Source organism: Pan paniscus, chromosome 7 (genome assembly GCF_029289425.2).
Source record: "Pan paniscus chromosome 7, NHGRI_mPanPan1-v2.0_pri, whole genome shotgun sequence".
In the NCBI taxonomy this organism is placed as follows: Eukaryota; Metazoa; Chordata; class Mammalia; order Primates; family Hominidae; genus Pan; species Pan paniscus.
This window is the reverse complement of record NC_073256.2, coordinates 82,645,612-82,668,221: the sequence shown is the minus strand read 5'-3', so window position 1 is coordinate 82,668,221 and position 22,610 is coordinate 82,645,612. Positions and strand designations below refer to the sequence as shown.

General features: G+C 41.8%; 1 protein-coding gene, 1 long non-coding RNA gene and 1 other non-coding gene across 14 annotated transcripts in view; 2 read left to right on the top strand and 1 right to left on the bottom strand.

Moving 5' to 3' along the window:
* The window catches only part of MCMDC2 (minichromosome maintenance domain containing 2), a 79,070-nt gene that overhangs the window by 17,772 nt on the left and 38,688 nt on the right, over positions 1-22,610 (bottom strand). For 6 of the 12 annotated variants that reach the window (XM_008956714.4, XM_055116617.2, XM_055116618.2 and 3 more), the window contains one exon: positions 8,700-11,726. The exons of 3 other annotated variants lie outside the window; for them this stretch is intronic. In XM_008956714.4, the coding sequence (XP_008954962.1) occupies positions 11,560-11,726 (167 nt within the window). In that variant the 3' untranslated portion in view covers positions 8,700-11,559. Of the gene's footprint in view, positions 1-5,165; positions 5,747-8,699; positions 11,727-22,610 lie in introns of those variants that run through there. 3 more of the 12 variants (XM_055116623.1, XM_055116629.2, XM_055116621.2) reach the window with 2 other exon arrangements.
* Positions 5,189-8,813, top strand: LOC103783799 (uncharacterized). The gene is made up of 4 exons (XR_609376.3): positions 5,189-5,325; positions 8,022-8,133; positions 8,355-8,423; positions 8,633-8,813. It is a non-coding gene; the product is annotated as an uncharacterized LOC103783799 (long non-coding RNA).
* On the top strand, positions 8,192-8,280 carry LOC112440765 (small nucleolar RNA SNORD87). The gene has a single exon (XR_003028778.1). It is a non-coding gene; the product is annotated as a small nucleolar RNA SNORD87 (small nucleolar RNA).

Genomic DNA, 22,610 nt, shown 5'->3' with positions numbered 1-22,610 from the left:
ATCCAGGAGGTGGAGCTTGCAGTGAGCTGAGATCACACCACTGCACTCTAGCCTGGGCGGCGGAGTGAGACTCCATCTCAAAAAAAAAAAAAAAAAATTGCTTATTGTAGTAAAATACATGTAACAAAATTTACTATCTTAACCAATTTTAAGTGTATGGTTCAGTGTTATTAAATACATACCATCCATAGATTAGGAGAAAATATTTGGAATATATGAAGAACAAAAATTACAATTTGTTTTGCTAGGCTTAGATATTCATACTCTATGTTACTTAAGGCAAATTGAAATTTTGTACTGGATTTTGTATTTGTTTCTTAGATTTCCAGTTTTTAAAGGAGAGATTGGCCAGGTGCTGTGGCTGATGCCTGTAATCCCAGCACTTTGGGAAGCCAAGGCAAGAGGATCGCTTAAGGCCAGGAGTTGGAGACTAGCCTGGCCACTCTCTTGTCAGTATCCCTTGATGCACAAAATTTTTTAATTTGATGAAGTACAATTTATTTTTCCTTTTGTTGCCTGTGCTTTCGGTGTTATAGCCAAAAATCACTGCCAGATCCAGTGTCATGAAGATTGTCCCCTATGTTTTCTTGTAGAATTTTATAGTTTTAACTCCTAAATTTAGGTCTTTAATTCATTTTGAGTTTTTTTAAATATAATATCGGATAAAGGTCCAACTTCTTTATTTTATTTTATTTTATATTTTTGCATTGGATATCCAGTTTTCCCAGCACCATTTGTTGGAAAGTCTGTCCTTTCCACATAGATGGTACTGGCACCCATGCCAAAAATCAATTGGCCATACACACAAGCGAATATTTTAAAAGTACAATGGGAAATGATGGACACTAGTAATCAAGGCTTCTAGGCAACTCTGAGTCTCTAGATTAACTTTCTTAAACCCTTTTGGAGATGATAGACTCGAAAGGGAAAAGGGAGTTCTAAATTCCAAAAATCCCTTTACTAACAGCAAAACATAAAGTAGTGAACGTTAAACTTTGCATTTTTCCAACAAGAAACTATAGGAAAAAAAGTTTTGCATAGGAAGAGGAAACTCAAGAAATGAACTCAAAGAAGAGAGGAAGTCAAGGAAGTCTTCAATAGAGATGAAAAAATACAAAGGCTTCAACAGAAAAAGAGAGAGAGGAAGAGGAAGAGGAGAAGGAAGAGAGGAGAAGGAGGAAGAGGAAGAAGAAGAAGAGGAGGAGGAGGAAGTGGAGGAGGAGGAAGAAGAGAGGGAGGAAGAAGAAGAGGAGGAGGAAGAAGACAGGGGCCTGGTGCAGTGGCTCACATCTGTAATCCCAGCATTTCGGGAGGCCAAGGCAGGCAGATCACTTGAGGCAAGGAGTTTGAGCCCAGCCTGGCCAACATGGTGAAACCCCATGTCTACTAAAAATACAAAAATTAGCCAGGCTTCATGGCAGGCGCCTGTAGTCCCAGCTACTCGGGAGGCTGAGGCAGGAGAATTGCTTAAACCCAGGAGGCAGAGGTTGCAGTGAGCTGAGATCCTGCCACTGCACTCCAGCCTGGGCAACAGTGCGAGACTCTGTCTCAAAAAACAAACAAACAAACAAAAAACAGAAAAAAAAATTGTGGTATACTCAGATAAGGGAATACCATTCAGCAATAAAAAGGAATTAACTATTGTAACACACAACCACATGGATGAATCTCAAAATAATTATGCTGCATGAAAGCAGCCAGACCAAAACACAGTGCATACTGGCCCATCAAATTGTATAGATTAAATATGTGCAGTTTTTTGTATGTCAATAATACCTCAATAACACTGTAAATAAAGTATATTCTGAATGATTTCATTTAAACTAATTATAGAAAAAGTAAATTGATCTATAGTGACAGAAAATAATTCAGTGGTTCCCTGGTGCAGTTGAGGGGAGTGATGTGAGGGTGACTTTTGGATTAGGGAATGAAGAAATGTTTAGGGATGATGAATATGCTGATTATTTTGAATGTGGTGATGGTTTCACAGGTGATGGTTTCACATATGTCAAAACTTATCTGATTTTTCATTTTCAATATGTGCAGTTTTTGTATGTCAATAAAGCTATGCTAAAGAAAAGCTATTTTTGCTTTTGTAACAGAAGTGGAACTGGAAATCTGTATCCATTCTTTGTCAGAATTCCTCTATCTTTCATCATATCCTTGTAATCTTCTCTCACTTTGAATAGTAATGAGAACTGAGCTCATGGATTCACAGCAATACGCTCACACTTTAAAGTCTCCCCTGTGTGCAGACACTATTAGCAGCCCACCAAACAGGCGTCTCCCTTCCCTTTCTGTCAGAGTCCACTTTCCCATATTATAAGCTGATAATGCCTGGACTTGTAACCCAATGAAGGCCAGTGAGACCTGAAAACAAGTCTACTGTGGGCATTCTGGGGAAGATTTTCCAACCCGGTTAAAAGAGAAACATGTGAAATGTCCCTCCTTCCCACCTTTGAATGTTGTTATATGAAGACATAGCTGGGTGCAGTGACTCACGCCTGTAACCCAGCACTTTGGGAGGCCAGGGCAGGTGGATCACTTGAGGTCAGGAGTTCGAGACCAGCCTGGTCAACATGATAAAACCCCATCTCTACTAAAAATACAAAAATTAGCTGGGCATGGCGGGAGGCACCTGTAATCCCAGCTACTCTGGAGGCTGAGGCAGGAGAATAGCTTGAACCCAGGAGGTAGAGGTTGCAGTGAGCCAAGATCCTGCCACTGCACGCCAGCCTGGGCAACAGAGCAAGACTCTGTCTCAAAAAAAAAAAAGAAAAAAGATATGTTTACAGCTATGGGAGGCTTTTTGCAACTATGAAGGGAAAACCAAGAATCTCAGAGAATTCAACCAGCAACCCTGACAGTGTTTTCCTGCTAAATCAATCAACCCGAGAGCCATCTACCTCTGGATTTCTTGTAATATAGAATAATATACTCCTCATTTTCCAGAAGCTACTTTAGTTGCATATTTTGTTACTTGCAGTTGAAAACATACATTTAATGACATTATTAATTAAAGTAACTGACATAAGATGATAACCTGAAATGGGTGGCTGCACAGTTTTGGCAACATCTAAATTTTAGTCAAGATATTTAATTGTATCCTTTCTGAAGAAAGAACATAGTAAGTCAATAAGGCAGTGGCCCCTTCCTAATCTGTCCACCCGGCTCAGTAGAGGTCAATGAATGCCCTGTGAATGCCTGCAGGAGACAACACAAAGCTGTTAGCAACGCAGGAGCTATCCTCTCTGGAACCATGGCAGGGGAATTGTCCATGTTTGCCTCCAGTTATCATATGGCCCTGGGCTCAGTGACACCAAGAACTTGCCTAAATTGTTGCCTTAGCATCTATGGATTTAATGTCCAAACTAACTCTCACTTATACCTTTTAGTAATGGTGGCTCCCACAGCTTCCCCTTCACACTGGAGGTGACAGCCCAGGTTGCAAAATTAGGTTGTGGAAGCAACATCCAGCCAGGAATCTTAGTCCAAGAAGCAGGTTGAGGTCCAAGTCACTGCTTAACAGGAGAAACGGCTTCCATTTGGAGGCCCAAGCAAAGATTTTTAAGCTCCTGTGAAATACTTTGCAATCCTTTGTTAAAGGAGGTACAATCACAATTTGTTTTGCTAGGCTTACTAGGCTTAGATATTCATACTCTATGTTACTTGAGACAAATTGAAATTTTGTACCGGATTTTGTATTCGTTTCTTAGATTTCCGGTGTCTAAAGGAGAGATTGGCCAGGCGCTGTGGCTCATGCCTGTAATCCCAGCACTTTGAGAAGCCAAGGCGAGAGGACAGCTTAAGGCCAGGAGTTGGAGACCAGCCTGGCCAACATAGGGAGACCCCCGCATCTCTACGAAACGTTTTAAAAATTAGCAGGGCATGGTGGTGAGCACTTAGCTACTCAAGACTGAGGTGGGAGAATCTCTTGAGGATCCTAGAAGATGGAAGCTGCTGTGAGCCATGACTGCACTACTGCACTCCAGGCTGAGCAACAGAGGGAGACCCTGTCTCTAAAAACAAAACCAACCAACCAAAACACAAAAACAAATTGGCCGGGCGCAGTGGCTCACACCTGTAATTCCAGCACTTTGGGAGGCTGAGGCAGGCGGATCACGAGGTCAGGAGATGGAGTCCATCCTGGCTAACATGGTGAAACCCCGGCTCTACTAAAAATACAACAAAATTAGCTGGGCGTGGTGGCGGGCGTCTGTAGTCCCAGCTACTCGAGAGGCTGAGGCAGAAGAATGGCGTGAACCCGGGAGGCGGAGCTTGCAGTGAGCCGAAATCGAGCCACTGCACTCCAGCCTGGGCGACAGAGAGAGACTCCGCCTCAAAACAAAACAAAAGCCAAAAATATTAAGGAGAGATGACCTATCTTTAAATGAGTCAATTGTTTAATCATATGCTTTCATGTGTATTCTTTCTGGCAACAAGATCATAAGCCTTTCTCCTCCAGCATCAAGCCCAGTGCTTTGCAGTCAGGATTCTATAACACAATGAGAAAAACAGAAGTAATAAGACGTGAAAATCAACAGCAAATTATAACATGTTCATAAACAAGGTAGGTAACTGCTTTATGAATGCTATATATATGTTTTTTGCTTTGTTTGTTTGTTTTGAGACGGAGCCTCACCCAGGCTAGAGTGCAGTGGCGCGATCTTGCAACCTCCGCTGCCCGGGTTCAAGCGATTTCTCGTGCCTCAGCCTCCCGGGTAGCTGGGACTACAGGCACGCGTCACCACAATCGGCCAATTTTTTTGTATTTTTAGTAGAGATGGGGGTTTCACCATGTTGGCCAGGCTGGTCTCGAACTCCTGACATCGGGTGATCCTCCCGTCTAGGCCTCCCAAAGGGCTGGGATTACAGGCTTGAGCCACCGCGCCCGGCCTTTTAGGGCATATTCTGCTCGTTTGCATCCACTGCAAACTGGTAAATTAGACATTGACTAGCTCTAGCAGAGTTACTCCTGAGCCTGAAAAGACCCTGCGGGAAGTCACAAAGCCCCCACATAAACTTGCTGTGTGGTACACAGCGTCGCCGCACCGCGCAACCAGGGAAGAGGGCTAAGGTGCGGGTCTCATCTCCCCTCCGCCCCCTCCCCAGAGCCGGTGCACTCAGCCCCCCCTTCGCACCCGCGGAGGGGCGGGGCCGCGTACCGGAAGAGGCGGGGCCACCGGAGTGCCTAAGAGCTGCTTTCGGATGTCGCTCTTCCTTTCCCGCGCGACCGGCGAGGGAGGAAGAAGCGCGAAGAGCCGTTAGTCATGCCGGTGTGGTGGCGGCGGCGGAGACTGCGGGCCCGTAGCTGGGCTCTGCGAGGTGAGAGTGATCGCGGTCTTAGGTCCAACTCCTCTAGGTGCCGGGTTCCTCCGCCATATGGGTGCCGAGCGCGGCCCCTGTCCCTTCCCCGGGCGCAGCGGAGCGGGCGGCTGCTGCGTAGGCCAAAAGGCTACGCTCCCGGTGCCCCCAAGGCCCACGAGCTTTCCCCACAAGCTATCTGCGCAGTCGCGTTTTGTGAGTAACCACCTGGAAGGCTTAGCTGACCTTTCTCCGTCAACACCGGTTCGCTGTCCTCTGCTCAGAAACTGGGCAAGGGCCTTCTGACTTAAGGAGGTGCCTGCAAGGGACCGTCGGGGGGCTTCGTGCTCCACCCGGTCTTGGCCAGATCTCTCTTGTGTCCCCAGCAAAGTTGTGCTTGCGGCCTTGGCGGTTTCAGTCTCTTAGTAGGCAGCTTGTTTTCCTTAAAAGGGAGCGTTTTATAAATAGGAAGGTGATTATCCCTTAGGTGTCAGGACGACCCTTAGTTAACCGTACTTTGTGAGTGGCTTTGAAACTGTAATAAGCGCAGTTTACTGAGTCATTACTAGTCTCGACCCATTCGTAGAGCTAGTCGGTATTTGTTCCTGGACCTTCCTTCGTAATACGCTCTAAAGTCAAGGCATGGAGGTTGGAGAACAACACGTGCAAGTATAGGAGGCCCTTAGGCTAAATGCCTGCTACACACGGAGATGCTTGTATTTACATAGAGATGTGTATTTCTGGACATAATACAGAAGAAACCGGTCAGCAACTGGGAGGCTGGGAAAACCTGTTAGCTATTCAGAAACTTTTTTTTTTTTTTGAGCCAGAGTCTGTTCTGTCGCCCAGGGTGGAGTGCAGTGACGCGATCTTGGCTCACTGAATCCTCCACCTCCCGGGGTTCAAGCAGTTCTCTGCCTCAGCCTCCCGAGTAGCTGGGATTACAAGCGCCTGCCACCACGCCCGGCTAATTTTTGTATTTCTAGTAGAGACGGGGTTTCACCATCTGGCCAGGCTGGTCTTGAACTCCTGACCAGCCTGACCACTCGTGATCCACCCGCCTAGGCCTCCCAAAGTGCTGGGATTATAGGCGTGAGTTACCGCGCCCGGCCATAGAAACAAATTTTAAAATTTCATCAGTGAGACTCCGTATGGTTTTTTTTTTTCTTCAAATTTGAAATGCATTGCTTCGTCTGAAATAATCATTAACTGTTAAGACGAATGTCATGGCTTATCCTTGAAATATTTTAGGTGTTATTATTTTTGAGGCTTCAGTAGCTTGAATTCTGTTTTCACTGGTAAGTGCTGGGACTTCTAAAAATTTTCAAACTAAATAATTGATAAAATTGGTAGTGCAGGAAAGTTCTGAAGCATAATACAAAAGAATCCACCGATACATTTGAGAACTATAATATTACCAATACTAGGGTATCTATTGTTTACATTTCCCTGCTTCCTATTCATAGGTACCCACCGTTTGGAATTTTGTGCCCATCAGTCTTTTGGGTTTTGTGGGGAAGGGGGGTGGTGTGGATAGCTTTGTGGGGTTTTTTGTTGCTTTTTTGAGATGGATTCTCATTCCTGTCGTGCAGGCTGGAGTGCAGTCAGCACACTGCAACCTCCATCTCCCAGGTTCAAGCGATTCTCCTTCCTCAGCCTCCCGAGTAGCTAGGATTACAGGCACCCACCATCATGCCCAGTTAATTATTGTATTTTTAGTGGAGACGGGGTTTGGCCAGGCTGGTCTAGAACTCCTGACCTCAGGTGATCCACCCGCCCCGACCCCACAAAGTGCTAGGATTACAGGCAGGAGACACCGTGTCCGGCCCATTTTTTAAGCTTTGTAAAGACAGGATTATGCATGTAGTTGTCTGTAGTTCCTGTGAATCATAATATTAAACTGAAACTTTTTTTGTTTCAGTTAATTTTTTTTGAATTATTCAAAACCAGTAGTTCATATTCCTAATACTGATTGTGTGAAACATTTTCAGCATTTCAGCACATGAAAATGATTGTTTTTGCAAGCTCCAACCTTGTATGTCTTCATAAATCATTTCGTATTGCTGCCTGGCTCAATGATTTATTCTCCTGGGGTGCTGTATGACATGATTTTTTGCCCCAGTCCATGTTCTTTGCAGTTTTTAGTTAACTTGGGACTTAATTTTACAGGAATGTGTCCAGTAAAAATGCCAATATAGGTATCCCTGCTCTGAAACTGCTAGGTTTGCCGTTATAATGTTTTTAGGTGAAGGTCTTCACGTTAGTTTTTATACATCTAACCTGGCTCATAGCTCATCCTCGTCGAGCTGTGAGACAGAAAAGCAATGGCTGTGTACTCACTATGACCATTATGTCTTAAAATCAAAACTGCCACAGTGAAGGATATCATAAAATGTTTCCACCATTTTCCTGCCAGTGCTAATGGCTCCTGTTTCCAGTTTAGAATAAGCTCATTTTTGGAATTACTAGGTGCTAATGAGACAAACATACTCAGTTACAGAGGTTTGGGTTTGTCAGTACTGACTATCAAAAAAGCAGAAACAGGTAATAGAATAATAGTACTTTTTTATTAAAAAGTGGTTTGGGAGTCTGAAAGGTAGGTTGCAAGTACAGTTCCTAAAGGAATGAGATTCTCTTCTTGGACCATTCCTACATATAAGATGCCCAACAAACTGCAAATAAAAATGGGAATTCGAAATGTAATATTTAATTTCCAGGTGCAAGAAAGCCTTTGAGGTGAAGGTGTATGAAGGTCATCATAACAGATGTTTTCCAAAAACTTGTAGAAGGTTGTGAAAAAACTACTAGGATCACACGGCATGTATTGAGGTACCTAAATTTAATTAATGTTAGTTATGTGATGTATTCTTGACTGATAGGTTTAATAGCTGGCACAATGATGACTTAAATTACTTTTTGCCGTTTACCCAGCTGAGGGTGTCTTTGAAGAAATAATTTTAAGACTGAGATGCCAGTACTGTACATTGATTAATTACTGACATGTATGTAAGGCAATAATTTAATTAAGGGTGAATATTCTTTCTTTTTAGCATATAGGTTGCTGTAGATGAATGTTCTTAGCTGTCATGTTTAAAAATACTTCTGCTTCGTTACCTCAAGTAAGTGATTTGTCAAGCAACTATGTCTGCTGACAGTTCAGAAAGCATCTGATAAACTTAAGGGTGGGGGCAGATTCTTGTTGAAGTTGCTTTTGCATGTGTGGTATTCTCAACATTAATTTTTTGAGGGGCACTTGTGAATATTGAGGTTATATGAGAACTTTGAGTATGGAATGATTTTCACTGTGGTTTCTGACTTTGTTTTGGAGGTGTGGCATGCAGCATTTTGGAAGGAAAATTGAAGACTTGTTCAAGAAAACATGAACAGAAGCAAATGATGAAAATGAGCATTTTACTTGATGTTGATAACATCACAATAAATTATGGAGAAAAATACATATTTGGCTAACTTTTAATTGCTGAACAATAAAGTGTTTTCTTTTAAATCAACTCTAAATAGCTCCATTCTCATAGTCACTAGTCAGACCTGTTTTGAACATATTCGAAAGATTATAATCTTGTCAATAATTAGCTTATTTATGGGTGGTGATTCTCATTGAGGCTGACAGCTGGGGAGACATTGCTTGTACCTCTAGGTTCCCTGTCTGGCTTCCCCTTCAGAGCCTGCTGTTGTACCAGGTGGTTGAATCTTAAAACTCTTTAATACCAAATAGCAATCAAATTCCCCCTTACAGATAAAGGTTTCACCTTTTTTATTCAGTTTGCTTTCATCTTTGTGAACAAAAAAGTCATCCTAATACTAGTACATGTAATAACTAAGCAATATGCTATGTTAAGAGAAATGACTGAGCAGACTAGTCTGTCTAGGACTAAATTGGCAAGAATTCTAAAGCTGAATTTATATCTGGGTGAAGGTTTAGAGCTAAATCTTTTCTCCTGTTGAGTACTAGCTTATAAATTCCTTTTACCAAGGTTATAATTTTTATATGCTAAATGGTATAAAACCTGTTTAGCAACATCTTAGTCATTTCCCTCAGTATAGACTTGGGGCGTACAAGTGCAGTTCTGTTGCATAGGTATATGAAGTAGTTTGGAGTCTGAGCTTTTTGTGCAGCCATTATCTGAATGGTGTACATTGCACCCATTAATTTTTCATCCTGCACCCCACCCCCTTCTAATTCTCCAATAACCTTTAAAATACCGTTGGCATATTTAATATTAATGAATTACCTCCCATAATTGTTTCTGAATGTACACTTCTACTCTTTAATGAGAAACTTAAACATTTTAATTTTTTTGTGGTGAAGTAACCATCTTTGAGACTGAGGTTGGGTTTTTTGAGCTGGGGAGATTAAGGTGGCAGTGAGCTATGATTGCATCAGTACACTACAGCTTGGGTGACAGCTATATATAAATATAGATAAGTAAATAAAAGCCATCTTTGTGCCATGCATGGTGGCTCACTCCTGTAATCCCAACACTGGGAAGCTGAGGTACTGAGATGGGAGGATGACTTGAGACCAGCCTGGGAAACATGGCAAAATTCCATCTCTACAAAAAATGCAGAAGTTATCCCAGGGTGGTAGCATGTCCCTGTAGTCCCAGCTACTCGGAGGCCTAAGGTGGGAGAATTACTTGCAAGGTCAAGGCTGCAGGGAGCTGAGGTGGCGCCACAACCCTCCAAACGGTGACAGCCCGTCTCCAAAAAAAAAAAGTTTTTAAACTTTCCAATTGTAAAAGGATTCTAGTTTTATAAAATAGGAATGTGTTTTGCCTTCCCCCCAGAGAGCCATACATGTTTGAAATGTAGTATTTGAGAAGCACAAAATAAACATCTTAACATTATAGAACTGTAATATGTAAATATTTTGTTGAAAACTACCTTTGTCACCAGTCGTGTTGGCTCATACCTGTTGTCTTAGCACTTTGGGAGACCGAGGCAGGCAGATCACCTGAGGTCGGGAGTTCAAGACCAGCCTGGCCAACATGGTGAAACCCTGTCTCTACTAAAAATACAAAAATTAGCCAGTCATGGTGGAGTGCACCTGTAATCCCAGCAGGAGAATCACTTGAACCCGGGAGGTGGAGGTTGCAGTGCCAAGATCACACCACTGCACTCTAGCCTGCGTGACAGAGCGAGACCCCATCTCAAAAAAACAACAAAAACACTACCTTTGGCTTCTGAAAACTAATACTGTTTACTCCCTGCTACTAGTAGGTATTCAGTAATAGTGAACAACTTCCTCCGGGTCCTGTAGAGAGTGGGAGAGGTCCAGCTGTATAGTTAAGCATCTCTGTTAAGGGACCAATTTTGAAAGAATTGATGCATGGTAACATCTTGGTTAATAAAGTGGCAATTTGGTAATGACATTTTGCTTTTCTGTGAATAGAACTGATCTTTTATTAAAGTTATGGAAACTGAACTAAAAAGGATTTATAAATTTTACAAGATGGATTTGTTTTCTCATGGTGCCCCTATCTTTTCAGAGCAGATATCTTCCCTCCAAAAATGAGGACTAGATTTGCAAGTTGGTTTCTTTGCCTTTTGGAGCCTTTCTTGTAACCAGTTAGGGTTAGAGAGCCAATTTATAAGTTATTGGCTCCTTGTTTCCGTGTAAAGTATTTTTTTCATTTAACCTAGCGTATACATATGGAAAACTTCCAAGGCTTTTCCCGATTCCATATTTAGGGCTTCTAAAACAGTAGTATGTAATGGACAGGCCAGTAATAAAGTATGAAAAGGCCTTACATTTGAAGCTTCGGGTTATATAAAGTATTTACTCATCAGTTTAGCAAGTTCACAAGTGGAAGAAAAATGTTTTAGAGTAATTTGTAGGTAAAGAGTTATTGCCATCTTGTGACAGTAGAGTGAACTACATAAAGGTTGCCATTTTACACACTGCTCAAATTGCAACATTTACATTTTTATCTGTTCACCACTGGTATTCTGGGCTAACCAGGTTTTTCTTTATAGTATTCTCCTTGACAACTTTATCACTTTAAATTGTCCACATTGTTCTAAGCTTTAAAATTCTGTTGGTTTTAGAGGTTTGGATTAGTATTTATCCCATTAGCAATTAGTTTTGAGGGGACTATATTTTATATTTTTAAAAACAGTATTGTAATATATTCCTGTACAGAGTATTATCAAAGCATTACTTCAAAGTCACTCTCAAAATAGTCACACTTTTTCTCCACTGCTTAAGTAGGAATGAACAAAAATTCCTCAAATTGCTTATTCATCACTAGAGAAAATAGTTGTCCCAGGTCCATATGTGGCAATAAATTGTTCCAGCTGTTGTTGGCACTGAGTCAGATAGAGATCCCTTTGCTCTAAGTATTCTTCATTATACAGTTCAAATGGAAATACTGCATTCGGAGCAACACAAAATACAGTGGCCCCTAAATGAAGAAGATAATAGAGTGTAAATGACAAATACTCCTTAAAATGACAAGTATGAAATCACATTTTCAACCAAAATATTTTAATGGAATCTTAAAAATTAAGTCTGAGCCCATGTGGTTCTGTGAAAAATAAAAGTTAAAAAATTAAGTTCTGACCTATTCAGTAGAGTATTTCAATAATCATTATTGAAATCTGACTCTTGTTTTCTGAAACCCAGAAAGCAGGTTCAGTAAGTGCACAAGCATTGGTACCAGGGCCAATGGAAGAAGTATGTTGATATTTATATTTTAAAGTTTGGAACTAGAAACTTGCCTTCTACTGAAATAGTCATTATAGTTTTGAAGCTGATGAGTGATGTGAGGAGGTGACAGGAGTAGGGAGAAAAGGTACTGGAAGGTAAGGAAATACTAATCTTTATTTGATAACGGTTAAGTGGACGATCAAAGATAAAGACATTGTAGTACATTTCTCAGTTGTTAAAACCATTCACATAAAGGCAGACAACATAAATCTATGGAAGGGTTTCAAGACCATTCTAGGGGAAAGGACAGATTCACTTTGGATTTGGCCATGATTTCCTGAATGTGACATCAAAAGTACAGGCACCAAAAGAAAATACACATAAATGGGACCATATCAAAATTTAAAACTGCATAAAACAATACAATCCACAGTGAAAAGGCAACCCATGGAATGGGAGAAAATACTTGCAAATCATATCTCTGATAAAGGGGTCTATAAATCCACAGTAAGAAAATAATCATTAAAAAATAGGCAGAGAACTAATATCATTTCTCTAAAGAAAAACAAATGACCAATAAGCACATGAGAAAGATGTTCAACATCACTAATCACTAGGAAAATACAAATCAAAACTACAATGAGCTACCACCTCACACCTATAAGGATTTATTATAAAAATAAAAAACAGAAAATGACAAGTGTTAGAGAGGATGTGGAGAAATTAGAAGCTTTGTGCACTGTTGGGAATGGAAAATGGTGCACCCACTGTGGAAAACAGGATGGCGGTTCATCAAAAAGAGTAAACAATTACTGTATGATACAGCACTTTCACTTCTGGGTATATACCCAAAAGAACTGAAAGCAGGGTCTTAAAGAGATATTAGCACACCCACGCTCATAGCAGTGTAATTCACAATAGACAAAGGTGGAAGCAACAGAAATGTCCATTGACAGGTGAATGGATAAACAAAACATTCTATTTACATACAATAGGATGTTATTCAGCCTTAAGAAGGAAGGAAATTCTAATACATGCATAATATGGATGAACCTTGAGAACATTATGCTAAGTGAAATAAGCCAGTTATGAAAGGACAAATGTATGATTCCACTTATATGAGGTACCTAGAATAGTCAAATTCATAGAGGCAGTAGAGTGATGGCTCCCAGGAGGAGTAGAGGAGGAAACGAGGAATTACTGTTTAATGGGTACGCAGTTTCAGTTTGGGAAGATGAAAAAGCTCTGGCGACGAAGAGTGGTGATGGTTGCCCAACAGTGTGAATGTGAATGTACTAAACACACTGAACTGAACATTTTAAAATGGTTAAAATAAGTAGATTTTACATTTTACTTCAATTTAAAAATTGACCATGAGGAGGTAAGCTCTTCTCTTTTATTCATTAATTCATTGAACAAGTACTTAATGTGACAGGCCAAGAGTACAGTTTAGCAACTGTGCCAAGCAGTGCCCACCTTCCTAGAGCCTCATAAGAACAGCCTCAGACTTCTGACTGCTTCCTTTCCTACCTGATCTTCTCTGAAAGCTTACTATCTCTTAAGAACACTGCTTTCCTTGTGCCTCTCCAAAATGAAGCTTTTTTTTCCCAAACATCCCATATACATAGTGTCACAAGACACAGTCAGAGCCTAGCTTGCTGCCCCTCTGCTGCTTCCAGACCATTCTTTCCCATGCTTTCCTTTTGGTAAAAAATTCTTTCTCCTTTGATGCTCAGTGCCACCTGGTTTTACTATCCTTCTCCTTCTATAGTCAACCAGCAGCTCTTAGCACTTTGCTCAAAATCTTCCTTTCTCCCCTAATACCTGACATTCAGTGATTTTCATGTGGATAACCCATTTAACTCCCTTGCGATGTCCCACCTTTCCCTTCCGCCTCAGCCATACATCCCACGGTCATAGGAAACTAGTATCACCAGAAACTTACTTCAAAACCTTGAGTTCCCACTTACTTCAAAACCACAACCCACTCCCCTACTCTACCTCCTATGCTTCCAGTTCACTTGCTCAAATGTTTCAGGTCTACAGAGACCCCCAATCTGCTTCCTCTAATTCACTTCCTTCCTTAACCAGCTTAAAAGTCCCTCCCTTTAGCCAGTCCCTCCACTCCTTTGCCCCTCAGCACCACTCTGCCACACTCACCTATCAAAACCTCAATTCTGCACGAACCCAACCATTCACCTTGTGCTGGCACGAAGGCTGCTAGGCAGAAAATCACACAACTGGCATTTCTTCTTTTCCCTTTAAGTGAATCACAGTAACTCCAAACGATCACCTGCCTGGCAACCCTGCTGAGTTTCCCTCGGACACTTCTCTTCTAGCCCCCACAATAACTATTATATTCCATTCTTTCCTCCTCAAACCTTTCATTTTCAGCTGATGACATCAAGTAAAGTATATGGCCAGACTTACAAACCTACCTGGTTCTGTATCCATTTTCTTCCCATCTGTAAAATGGCCAATACATGTACCCTGGATCCTAACCCCTCTCACCTTTTTTGTACTTCACTTGTTGATCTTCCTGTCTTTCTATAGTGTTATTAGTTTACTCTTTACTGCACATCATATGATTTTATACCTTCTATCTTAAAAAAAAAAAAGTTCCTTCCTGAACCACACATCCTTCTCCAGCAATTCCCTCATTTCTTTCCTCATCTTCATAGTTTGTCTATGTGTGCTGTCTCCATAGCCTCATCTCCATTCCCACGCCACTGAAATATCTCTGATCATGGCTACCTACAACCTTTAGGTTACCAAACTGAATCTTACTCAAACTCTCAGTAGCATGTAATTCAGTTGACCACTCTGCCCCTTTCTGGAAAAACTCTCATTTCTTAGAAAGAAAATCACACAACACTTGATTTTCTTTCTACATTCTAGGCTGCTTCTAAGCCTCCTTTGTTAGTTCCTCCTCCACAACCCCATTTATAAATATTGGAATCTTCAAGGGCAGTCCTGGGGTTCCCACTAGTCTCCATCTAGGTGATTTCATCCATTCCTTGGCTTTGAGTACCACCTCTATGCTGGTGATTCCTAAATTATATTCCTAGGTTAGAACTTTTCTCTAAGCTCCAGATTATTTTATCTCTCTATTGATATATCCGTAGGATATCTCCTTTTAAAAAAAAGTTATATATATACTCACACTTTTCCTCCACTGCTTAAGTAGGAATGAACAAAAATCATATATATAAATATATAAATATATAAAAATATATATAAATATAAATATATATAAATATATATAAATATATAAAATATATATAAATATATAAATAAATATATAAAACTTTTTTTTTTGAGACGGAGTCTGGCTTTGTCATCTAGGCTGGAGTGCAGTGGCGTGATCTTGGCTCACTGCAACCTCTGCCTCCCAGATTCAAGCGATTCTCCTGCCTCAGACTCCCGAGTAGTTGGGATTACAGACGCGCACCACTACGCCCAACTAATTTTTGTCTTTTTAGTAGAGACAGGGTTTCACCATGTTGGCCAGGCTGGTCTTGAACTCCTGACCTTGTGATCTGCCCACCTTGGCCTCCCAAAGTGCTGGTGTGAGCCACCGCTCCTGGCCATTTATTTTATTTTTTTTAATTAGGGTCTTGCTATGTTGCCCAGGTTGGTTTCAAACTCCTGGGCTCAAGCAATCCTTTCGCTTTGGCCTCCCAAAGTGCTGGGATTACAGATGTGAGCCACTGTGCTCAGCCTATAGAATATCTCAAAGTTATATCTATAATTTGATTTTTCTCCCAGCTCTTTTTCTTTCTTTCTCCCCAATCTTGGTAAATGGCATGATTATCCACCCAGCTACTCAAGGCAGAAACATGGGAGTTTTCCTTAATTACCCCCTCTCCTCCCTTCCGCTGCCCCCAACTCTTAAATCTAGTTCATGAGCACAACCTATTGGTTTGTGCATCTAACGTGTATCTCTAATTCACTAATTTCTTTCCATTTCTACTGACTCTACCTAGTTGAATCTCTCATTATCATCTAACTGGACTACAACAACTGGTCTCCCACTTTCTGCTCTTAACCATTCTCCATACCTCCAACCCATTCTCCATACCAACTCCAAACATGGTATTTCAAAAATATAATTGATCACATTAGTTCTCTGTTCCTCATTGCACTTGGATTACAATCCCAATTTTCTACCATGGTCTGTCTGGTCTTACTTTCCTCTCTAACCTCAACTACGATGCTTACTCTGCTTACTATGTTTTAGCCACCCTGGCCCTCTTTCAGTGTTTTGAAAACACCTGCATATGTGGTTGCCCTCTAATTTGACTTCTCATTCTTCAGCTATCTGCTTAAATAAATATCATTTCCTTAGAGAAGTCTCCCTAAAATCCAAAGTAAGTCCCTTCCATTGTTCTTTCTCATAACATCCTGTTGATTTTCTTCATAGCATCGATCTCAATTTGTATTATATATTCATTAGTGTCTTTAGTTTTTTTTTTTTTTTTTTTTTTTTTTGGATACAGGGTCTTACTCTGTTGCCCAGGCTAAAGTGCAGTGGCATGATCATGGCTCATTGCAGCCTTGACCTCCTGGGCTCAAGCCATCCTCCCACCTCAGCTTACCGAGTAGCTGGGACTACAGGTATACACCATCACACCCATCTATTTAAAAAATTTTTTTCTATGTAGATGGGAGGTCTCACCATGTTGACCAAGCTAGTCTCGAACTCCTGGGCTCAAGTGATTCTCCTGCCTTGGCCTCCCAAAGTGCTGGGATTACAGGCATGAGCCATGATGCCCCGCCATGTGTTTACTTTTTTTTTTTTTAGACAGAGTCTTGCTCTGTCACCCAGGCTGGAGGGCAGTGGTACGATCTCGGCTCACTGCAACCTCCACCCACCAGGTTCAAGCAATTCTCCTGCCTCAGCCTCCCAAGTAGTTGGGACTATAGGCACACACCACCACACCCGGCTAATTTTTGTGTTTTTAGTAGAGATGGGGTTTCACCATTTGTCCAGGCTGGTCTCGAACTCCTGACCTCAAGTGATCCGCTGCCCCGGCCTCCCAAAGTGTTGGGATTATAGGTGTGAACCACTGCGCCCGGCCCATGTGTTCACTTTTTAATGTCTGTTCTCTCACTAGGCTGTAAGTTCTGCCAGGGCAGAGACTGCAACTTTTTTCACTACTATGTAACTAGTGCCTAGCACCTAGTTATCATTCAATAAATATTTATTGACTCACATATTGGAAAAAAGATCACGAATATTTAGTTCAAATAGTGATAATTATGAGGCATATTATGAGAACATATAACACACTATAATTTTAATACATCAGTCCTCAAATTATAATTAACCTCAAATTACCTTTACAGTTTTACTTTAATATATACAGCCATACCTCAGAGATATTGCAGGTTCAGTTCCAGATCACCACAAAAAAGTGAATATCACAATAAAGCAAGCCACGTCAATTATTTGTTTTCCCAATGTACATAAAAGTTATATTTACCCTATATTGTAGTCTACTAAGTGTGCAATAGCATTATGTCTAAAAATAAGATGCAAACATACCTTAATTTAAAAATGCTTTATTGCTAAAAAATGCTAAAAATCATCCTCTGCCTTCAGAAGTCATAATCTTTTTGCTGGTGGAAGGTCTTGTCTCCATGTAGATGACTGCTGATTGATCAACATCAGCATACAGTTTGTTGAAGGTTGGGATGGCTGTGACAATTTCTTAAAATGAGACAATAATGAAGTTTGCTACATCAATTGACTCTTCCTTTCATGAAAGATTTCTTTGTAGCATGTGATGTTGGTTTTTTTTTTTGGTCATTTTTATTTTATTTATGTTTTTTATTACACTTTAAGTTCTGGGGTACATGTGCAGAACATGCAGGTTTGTAACATAGGTATACACGTGCCATGGTGGTTTGCTGCACCCATCAACCCGTCACCTACATTAGGTATTTCTCTTAATGCTATCCCTCCGCTAGCTCTCCCCACCAACAGGCCCTGGTGTGTGATGTTCCCCTCCCTGTGTCCATGTGTTCTCATTGTTCAACTCCCACTTATGAGTGAGAACATGTGGTGTTTGGTTTTCTGTTCTTGTGTTAGTTTGGTGAGAATGATGATTTCCAGCTTCATCCATGTCCCTGCAAAGTACATGAACTCATTCTTTTTTATGGCTGCATAATATTCCATGGTGTATATGTGCCACATTTTTGTTATCCAGTCTATCATTGATGGGCTTTAGGGTGATGTTGTTTGATAGCATATTTACCCACAGTGGAACTTCTTTCAAAATTGCAGGCAATCCTCTCAAACACTGCCACTGCTTTATCAACTAAGTTTATGGACTATTCTAAATCCTTTGTTGTCATTTCAACAATGTTCACAGAATCTTCCCCAGGAATAGATTCCATCTCAAGAAACCACTTTCTTTACATCCGTAAGAAGCAACTTCTCATCCGTTCATGTTTGATCATCAGTCTATAGCAATTAAGTCACATCTTCAGGCTCCACTTCTAATTCTAGTTATCTTGCTGTTGCCGCCACATTTGCAGTTACTTCCTCCACTGAAGTCTTGAACCCCTCAAAGTCATCCAGGAGGGCTGGAATCAACTTCTTCCAAACTCCTGTTAATGTAGATATTTTAACCTCCTCCCATAAATCATGAATGTTCTTAATCACATCTAGAATGGCAAATCTTTTCCAGAAGGTTTTCAATGACTTTGCCCAGCTCCATCAGAAGAATCATGACAGTGATGGACTTAAGAAATGTATTTCTAAAATAACAAGTCTTGAATGTTGAAATTACTTCTTGATCCAGGGGCTGCAGAATGCATGTTAGCAGGCATAATAACAACATTCATGTCCTTGTACATCTTCATTAGAGCTCTTGGGAGGCCAGGTGCATTGTCAATGAGCAGTAATCTTTTGAAGGGAATCCTTTTTTTTTTTTTTCTTGAGACAGAGTCTCACCCAGTCACCCAGGCTGGAGTGCAATGGTGCAATCTCGGCTCACTGCAACCCCTGCCTCCCAGGTTCAAGCAGTTCTCTGCCTCAGCCTCCTGAGTAGCTGGGATTACAGGCACCTGCCACCACACCCAGCTAATTTTTGTATTTTTAGTAGAGACAGGGTTTCATCATCTTGGCCAGGCTGGTCTTGAACTCCTGACCTTGTGATCCACCCGCCTCGGCCTCCCAAAGTGCTGAGACTACAGGCATGAGCCACCACACCCAGCCCTGGGAATCCTTGTTTTCTGAGCAGTAGATCTTCACAGTGGGCTTCAAATATTCAATAAACCATGTAGTAAACAGAAGTGCTGTCATCCTGGCCTTGTTGTTCCCTTTCTAGAGTACAAGCAGAGCATAATTAGCATAATTCTTAAGGGCCCTAAAATTTTCAGACTGGTATATGGACATTGGCTTTGACTTAAAGTCAGCAGCTGCATTAGCTCCTAACAAGGGAGTCAGCCTGTCCTTTGAACCACTGAAGCCAGGCATTGAAGTCTCCTTTCTAGCTATGAAGGTCCTAGATGGCATCTTCTTCCAATAGAAGGCTGTTTTGTCTATATGGAAAATCTGTTGTTTAGTGTAGCCACCTTCATCAATGATCTTAGATAGATTTTCTGGGTAACTTGCTGCAGCTTCTCCATCAACACTTGCTGCTTCATGTTGTACTTTTATGTTACAGAGATGGTAGCTTTCCCTGAGCCTCATGAACCAACCTCTGGTAGCTTTTGACTTTTCTTCTGCAGCTGCCTTACCTCTCTGAGCCTTCATAAAATTGAAGAGAGTTAAGGCCTTGCTCTGGATTAGGATTTGGCTTAAGGGAATGTTGTGGTTGGTTTGATCTATCCACACCACTGAAGCTTTCTCCATATCAGCAATAAGCCTGTTTTGCTTTCTTATCATTGGTGTGCTCACTGGGGTAGCACTTTAAATTTCAAGAAGTTTTTTTGTTTGTTTGTTTGTTTGTTTTGAGACGGGGTCTCCCTCTGTCACCCAGGTTGGAGTGCAGTGGCATGATCTTGGCTCACTGCAACCTCCCCTCCTAGCAAGACTCTGTCTAAAAAAAATTGAAAAAACTATCAATATACCTAACTGAAATTCATTATGAGAAGAAAAGTAACTAAAGGTGAAAAAAATCTTCACGTGGTTTTTTCTCTCTCCCTCCCTCCCAAAATAATAAATGCTATTTATTTATTTATTTATTTATTGAGACAGTCTCACTCTGTCTCCCAGGCTGGAGTGCAGTGGCACCATTTCAGCTCACTGAAACCTCTGCCTCCTGGGTTCAAGCGATTCTCCTGCCTCAGCCTCCTGAGTAGCTGGGATTATAGGCGGCCGGCAACAGGCCCAGCTAATTTTTTTGTGTGTGTGTATTTTTAGTAGAGACGGAGTTTCACCATGTTGGCCACGCTTGTCTTGAACTCCTGATCTAGGGTGATCTGCCTGCCTCGGACCCCCAAAGTTTTAGGATTACAGGCGTGAGCCACCACGCTCGGCCTCCCTCAGTAAATACTTCAAGAAAGTCTTGACAAAATAGTCACTGTACTAGTCCATTTTCATACTGCTATAAAGAACTGCCCCAAACTGGGTAATTTATAAAGGAAAGAGGTTTAATTGACTCACAGTTCAGCATGGCTGAGGAGGCCACAGGACACTTACAGTCATAGTGGAAGGTGAAGGGGAAGCAAGGCACCTTCTTCACAGGGCAGCAGGAAGGAGAAGTGCCAAGTGAAGGGGAAAGAGCCCCTTATAAAACCGTCGGATCTCATGAGAACTCACTCACTATCACAAGAACATCACCCCCATGATTCAGTTACCTTCATCTGGTCTCTCCCTTGACATGTAGGGATTATGGGGATTACAATTCAAGATGAAGTTTGGGTGAGGACACAAAGCCTAACCACATCAGTCCACCCCAACCCCTCCCAAATCTCATGTCCCTTTCACATTTCAAATCCAATCATGCCTTCCCAACAGTCCCCCAGAGTTTTAATTCATTCTAGCATTAACCCAAAAGTCCAAGTCCAAAGTCTCATCTGAAATAAGGCAAGTCCTTTTCACCTATGAGCCTGTAAAATCAAAAGCAAGTTAGTTACTTCCTAAATACCATAGGGGTACAGGCATTGGGTAAATACACCTGTTCTAAATAGAAGAAATTGGCCAAAATGAAGGGGCTACAAGCCCCATGCAAGTCCAAAATCCGCGAGGCAGTAATTTTTTTTTTTTTTTTTTGAGATGGAGTTTTGCTCTTGTTGCCCAGGCTGGAGTGCAATGGCATGATCTCATCTCACTACAACCTCCGTCTCCCGGGTTCAAGCAATTCTCCAGACTCAGCCTACCAAGTAGCTGGGATTGTAGGCACCCACCACCATGCCCAGCTAATTTTGTATTTTTAGTAGAGACAGAGTTTCACCATGTTGGCCAGGCTGGTCTCCAACTCCTGACCTCAGGTGATCCACCCGCCTCAGCCTCCCAAAGTACTGGGATTACAGATGTGAGCCACTGTGGCTGGCCAGTCAAATCTTAAAGTTCCAAAATGATCTCCTTTGACTCCATGTGTCACATCCAGATAATGCTGATGCAAGAGAGGGGCTCCCACAGCTTTGGGCAGCTCTGCCCCTGTGGCTTTGTAGGGCACAGCCCCTCTCCCCACTGCTTTCACAGGCTGGTGTTGAGTGTCTGCAGCTTTTCCAGGTGATGGTGCAAGCTGTTGGTGGATCTACCATTCTGGGGTCTGGAGGACAGCAGCCCTCTTCTCACAGCTACACTAGGGAGTACCCAGTGGGGACTATGTGTGTGGGGGGTCCAACCCCACATTTCCCTTCCTCACTGCCCTAGCAGAAGTTCTCCATGAGGGCTACATCCCTGCAGCAAACTTCTGCAGGGATATCCACACATTTCCACACATTGTCTGAAATCTACGCAGAAGTTCCCAAACTTCAATTCATGACTTCTGTGCACCCGCAGGCCCAACACCACGTGTAAGCCACCAAGGTTTGGGGCTTGCACCCTCTGAAGCAACAGCCTGAGCTATACGTTAGCCCCTTTTAGCCAAGGCTGGGATGCAGGGCACCAAGTCCTGATACTTCACAAAGCAGGGAGGCCCTGGGCCTGGCCCACAAAACCATTTTTCCTCCTAGGCCTCTGGGACTGTGAGGTGAGGGGCTGCTGTGAAGACCTCTGACATGCCCTGGAGACATTTTCCCCATTGTCTTGGTGATTAACATTTGGCTTCTTGTTACTTATGCAAATTTCTGCCCTGCTTGAATTTATCTCCAGAAAATGAGTTTTCTCCTTTTTACTGCATAATCAGGCTGCAAAATTTCCAAACTTCAATGTTCTGCTTCCCTTTTAAATGTAAGTTCCAATTTCTGATTATGTCTCTCAAGTTCAAAGTTCCACAGATCTCTAGGGCAGAAGCAAAATGGCGCCAGTCTCTCTCTTTGTAAAACACAGCAAGAGTCACCTTTACTCCAGTTCCAAACAACTTCCTCATCTCCACCTGAGACCACCTCAGCCTGGACTTCATTGTCCATATCACTATCAGCATTTTGGTCAAAGACATTTAACAAGTCTCTAGGAAGTTCCAACTTTCCCACATCTTCCTATCTTCTTCTGAGCCCTCCAAACTGTTCCACCCTCTGC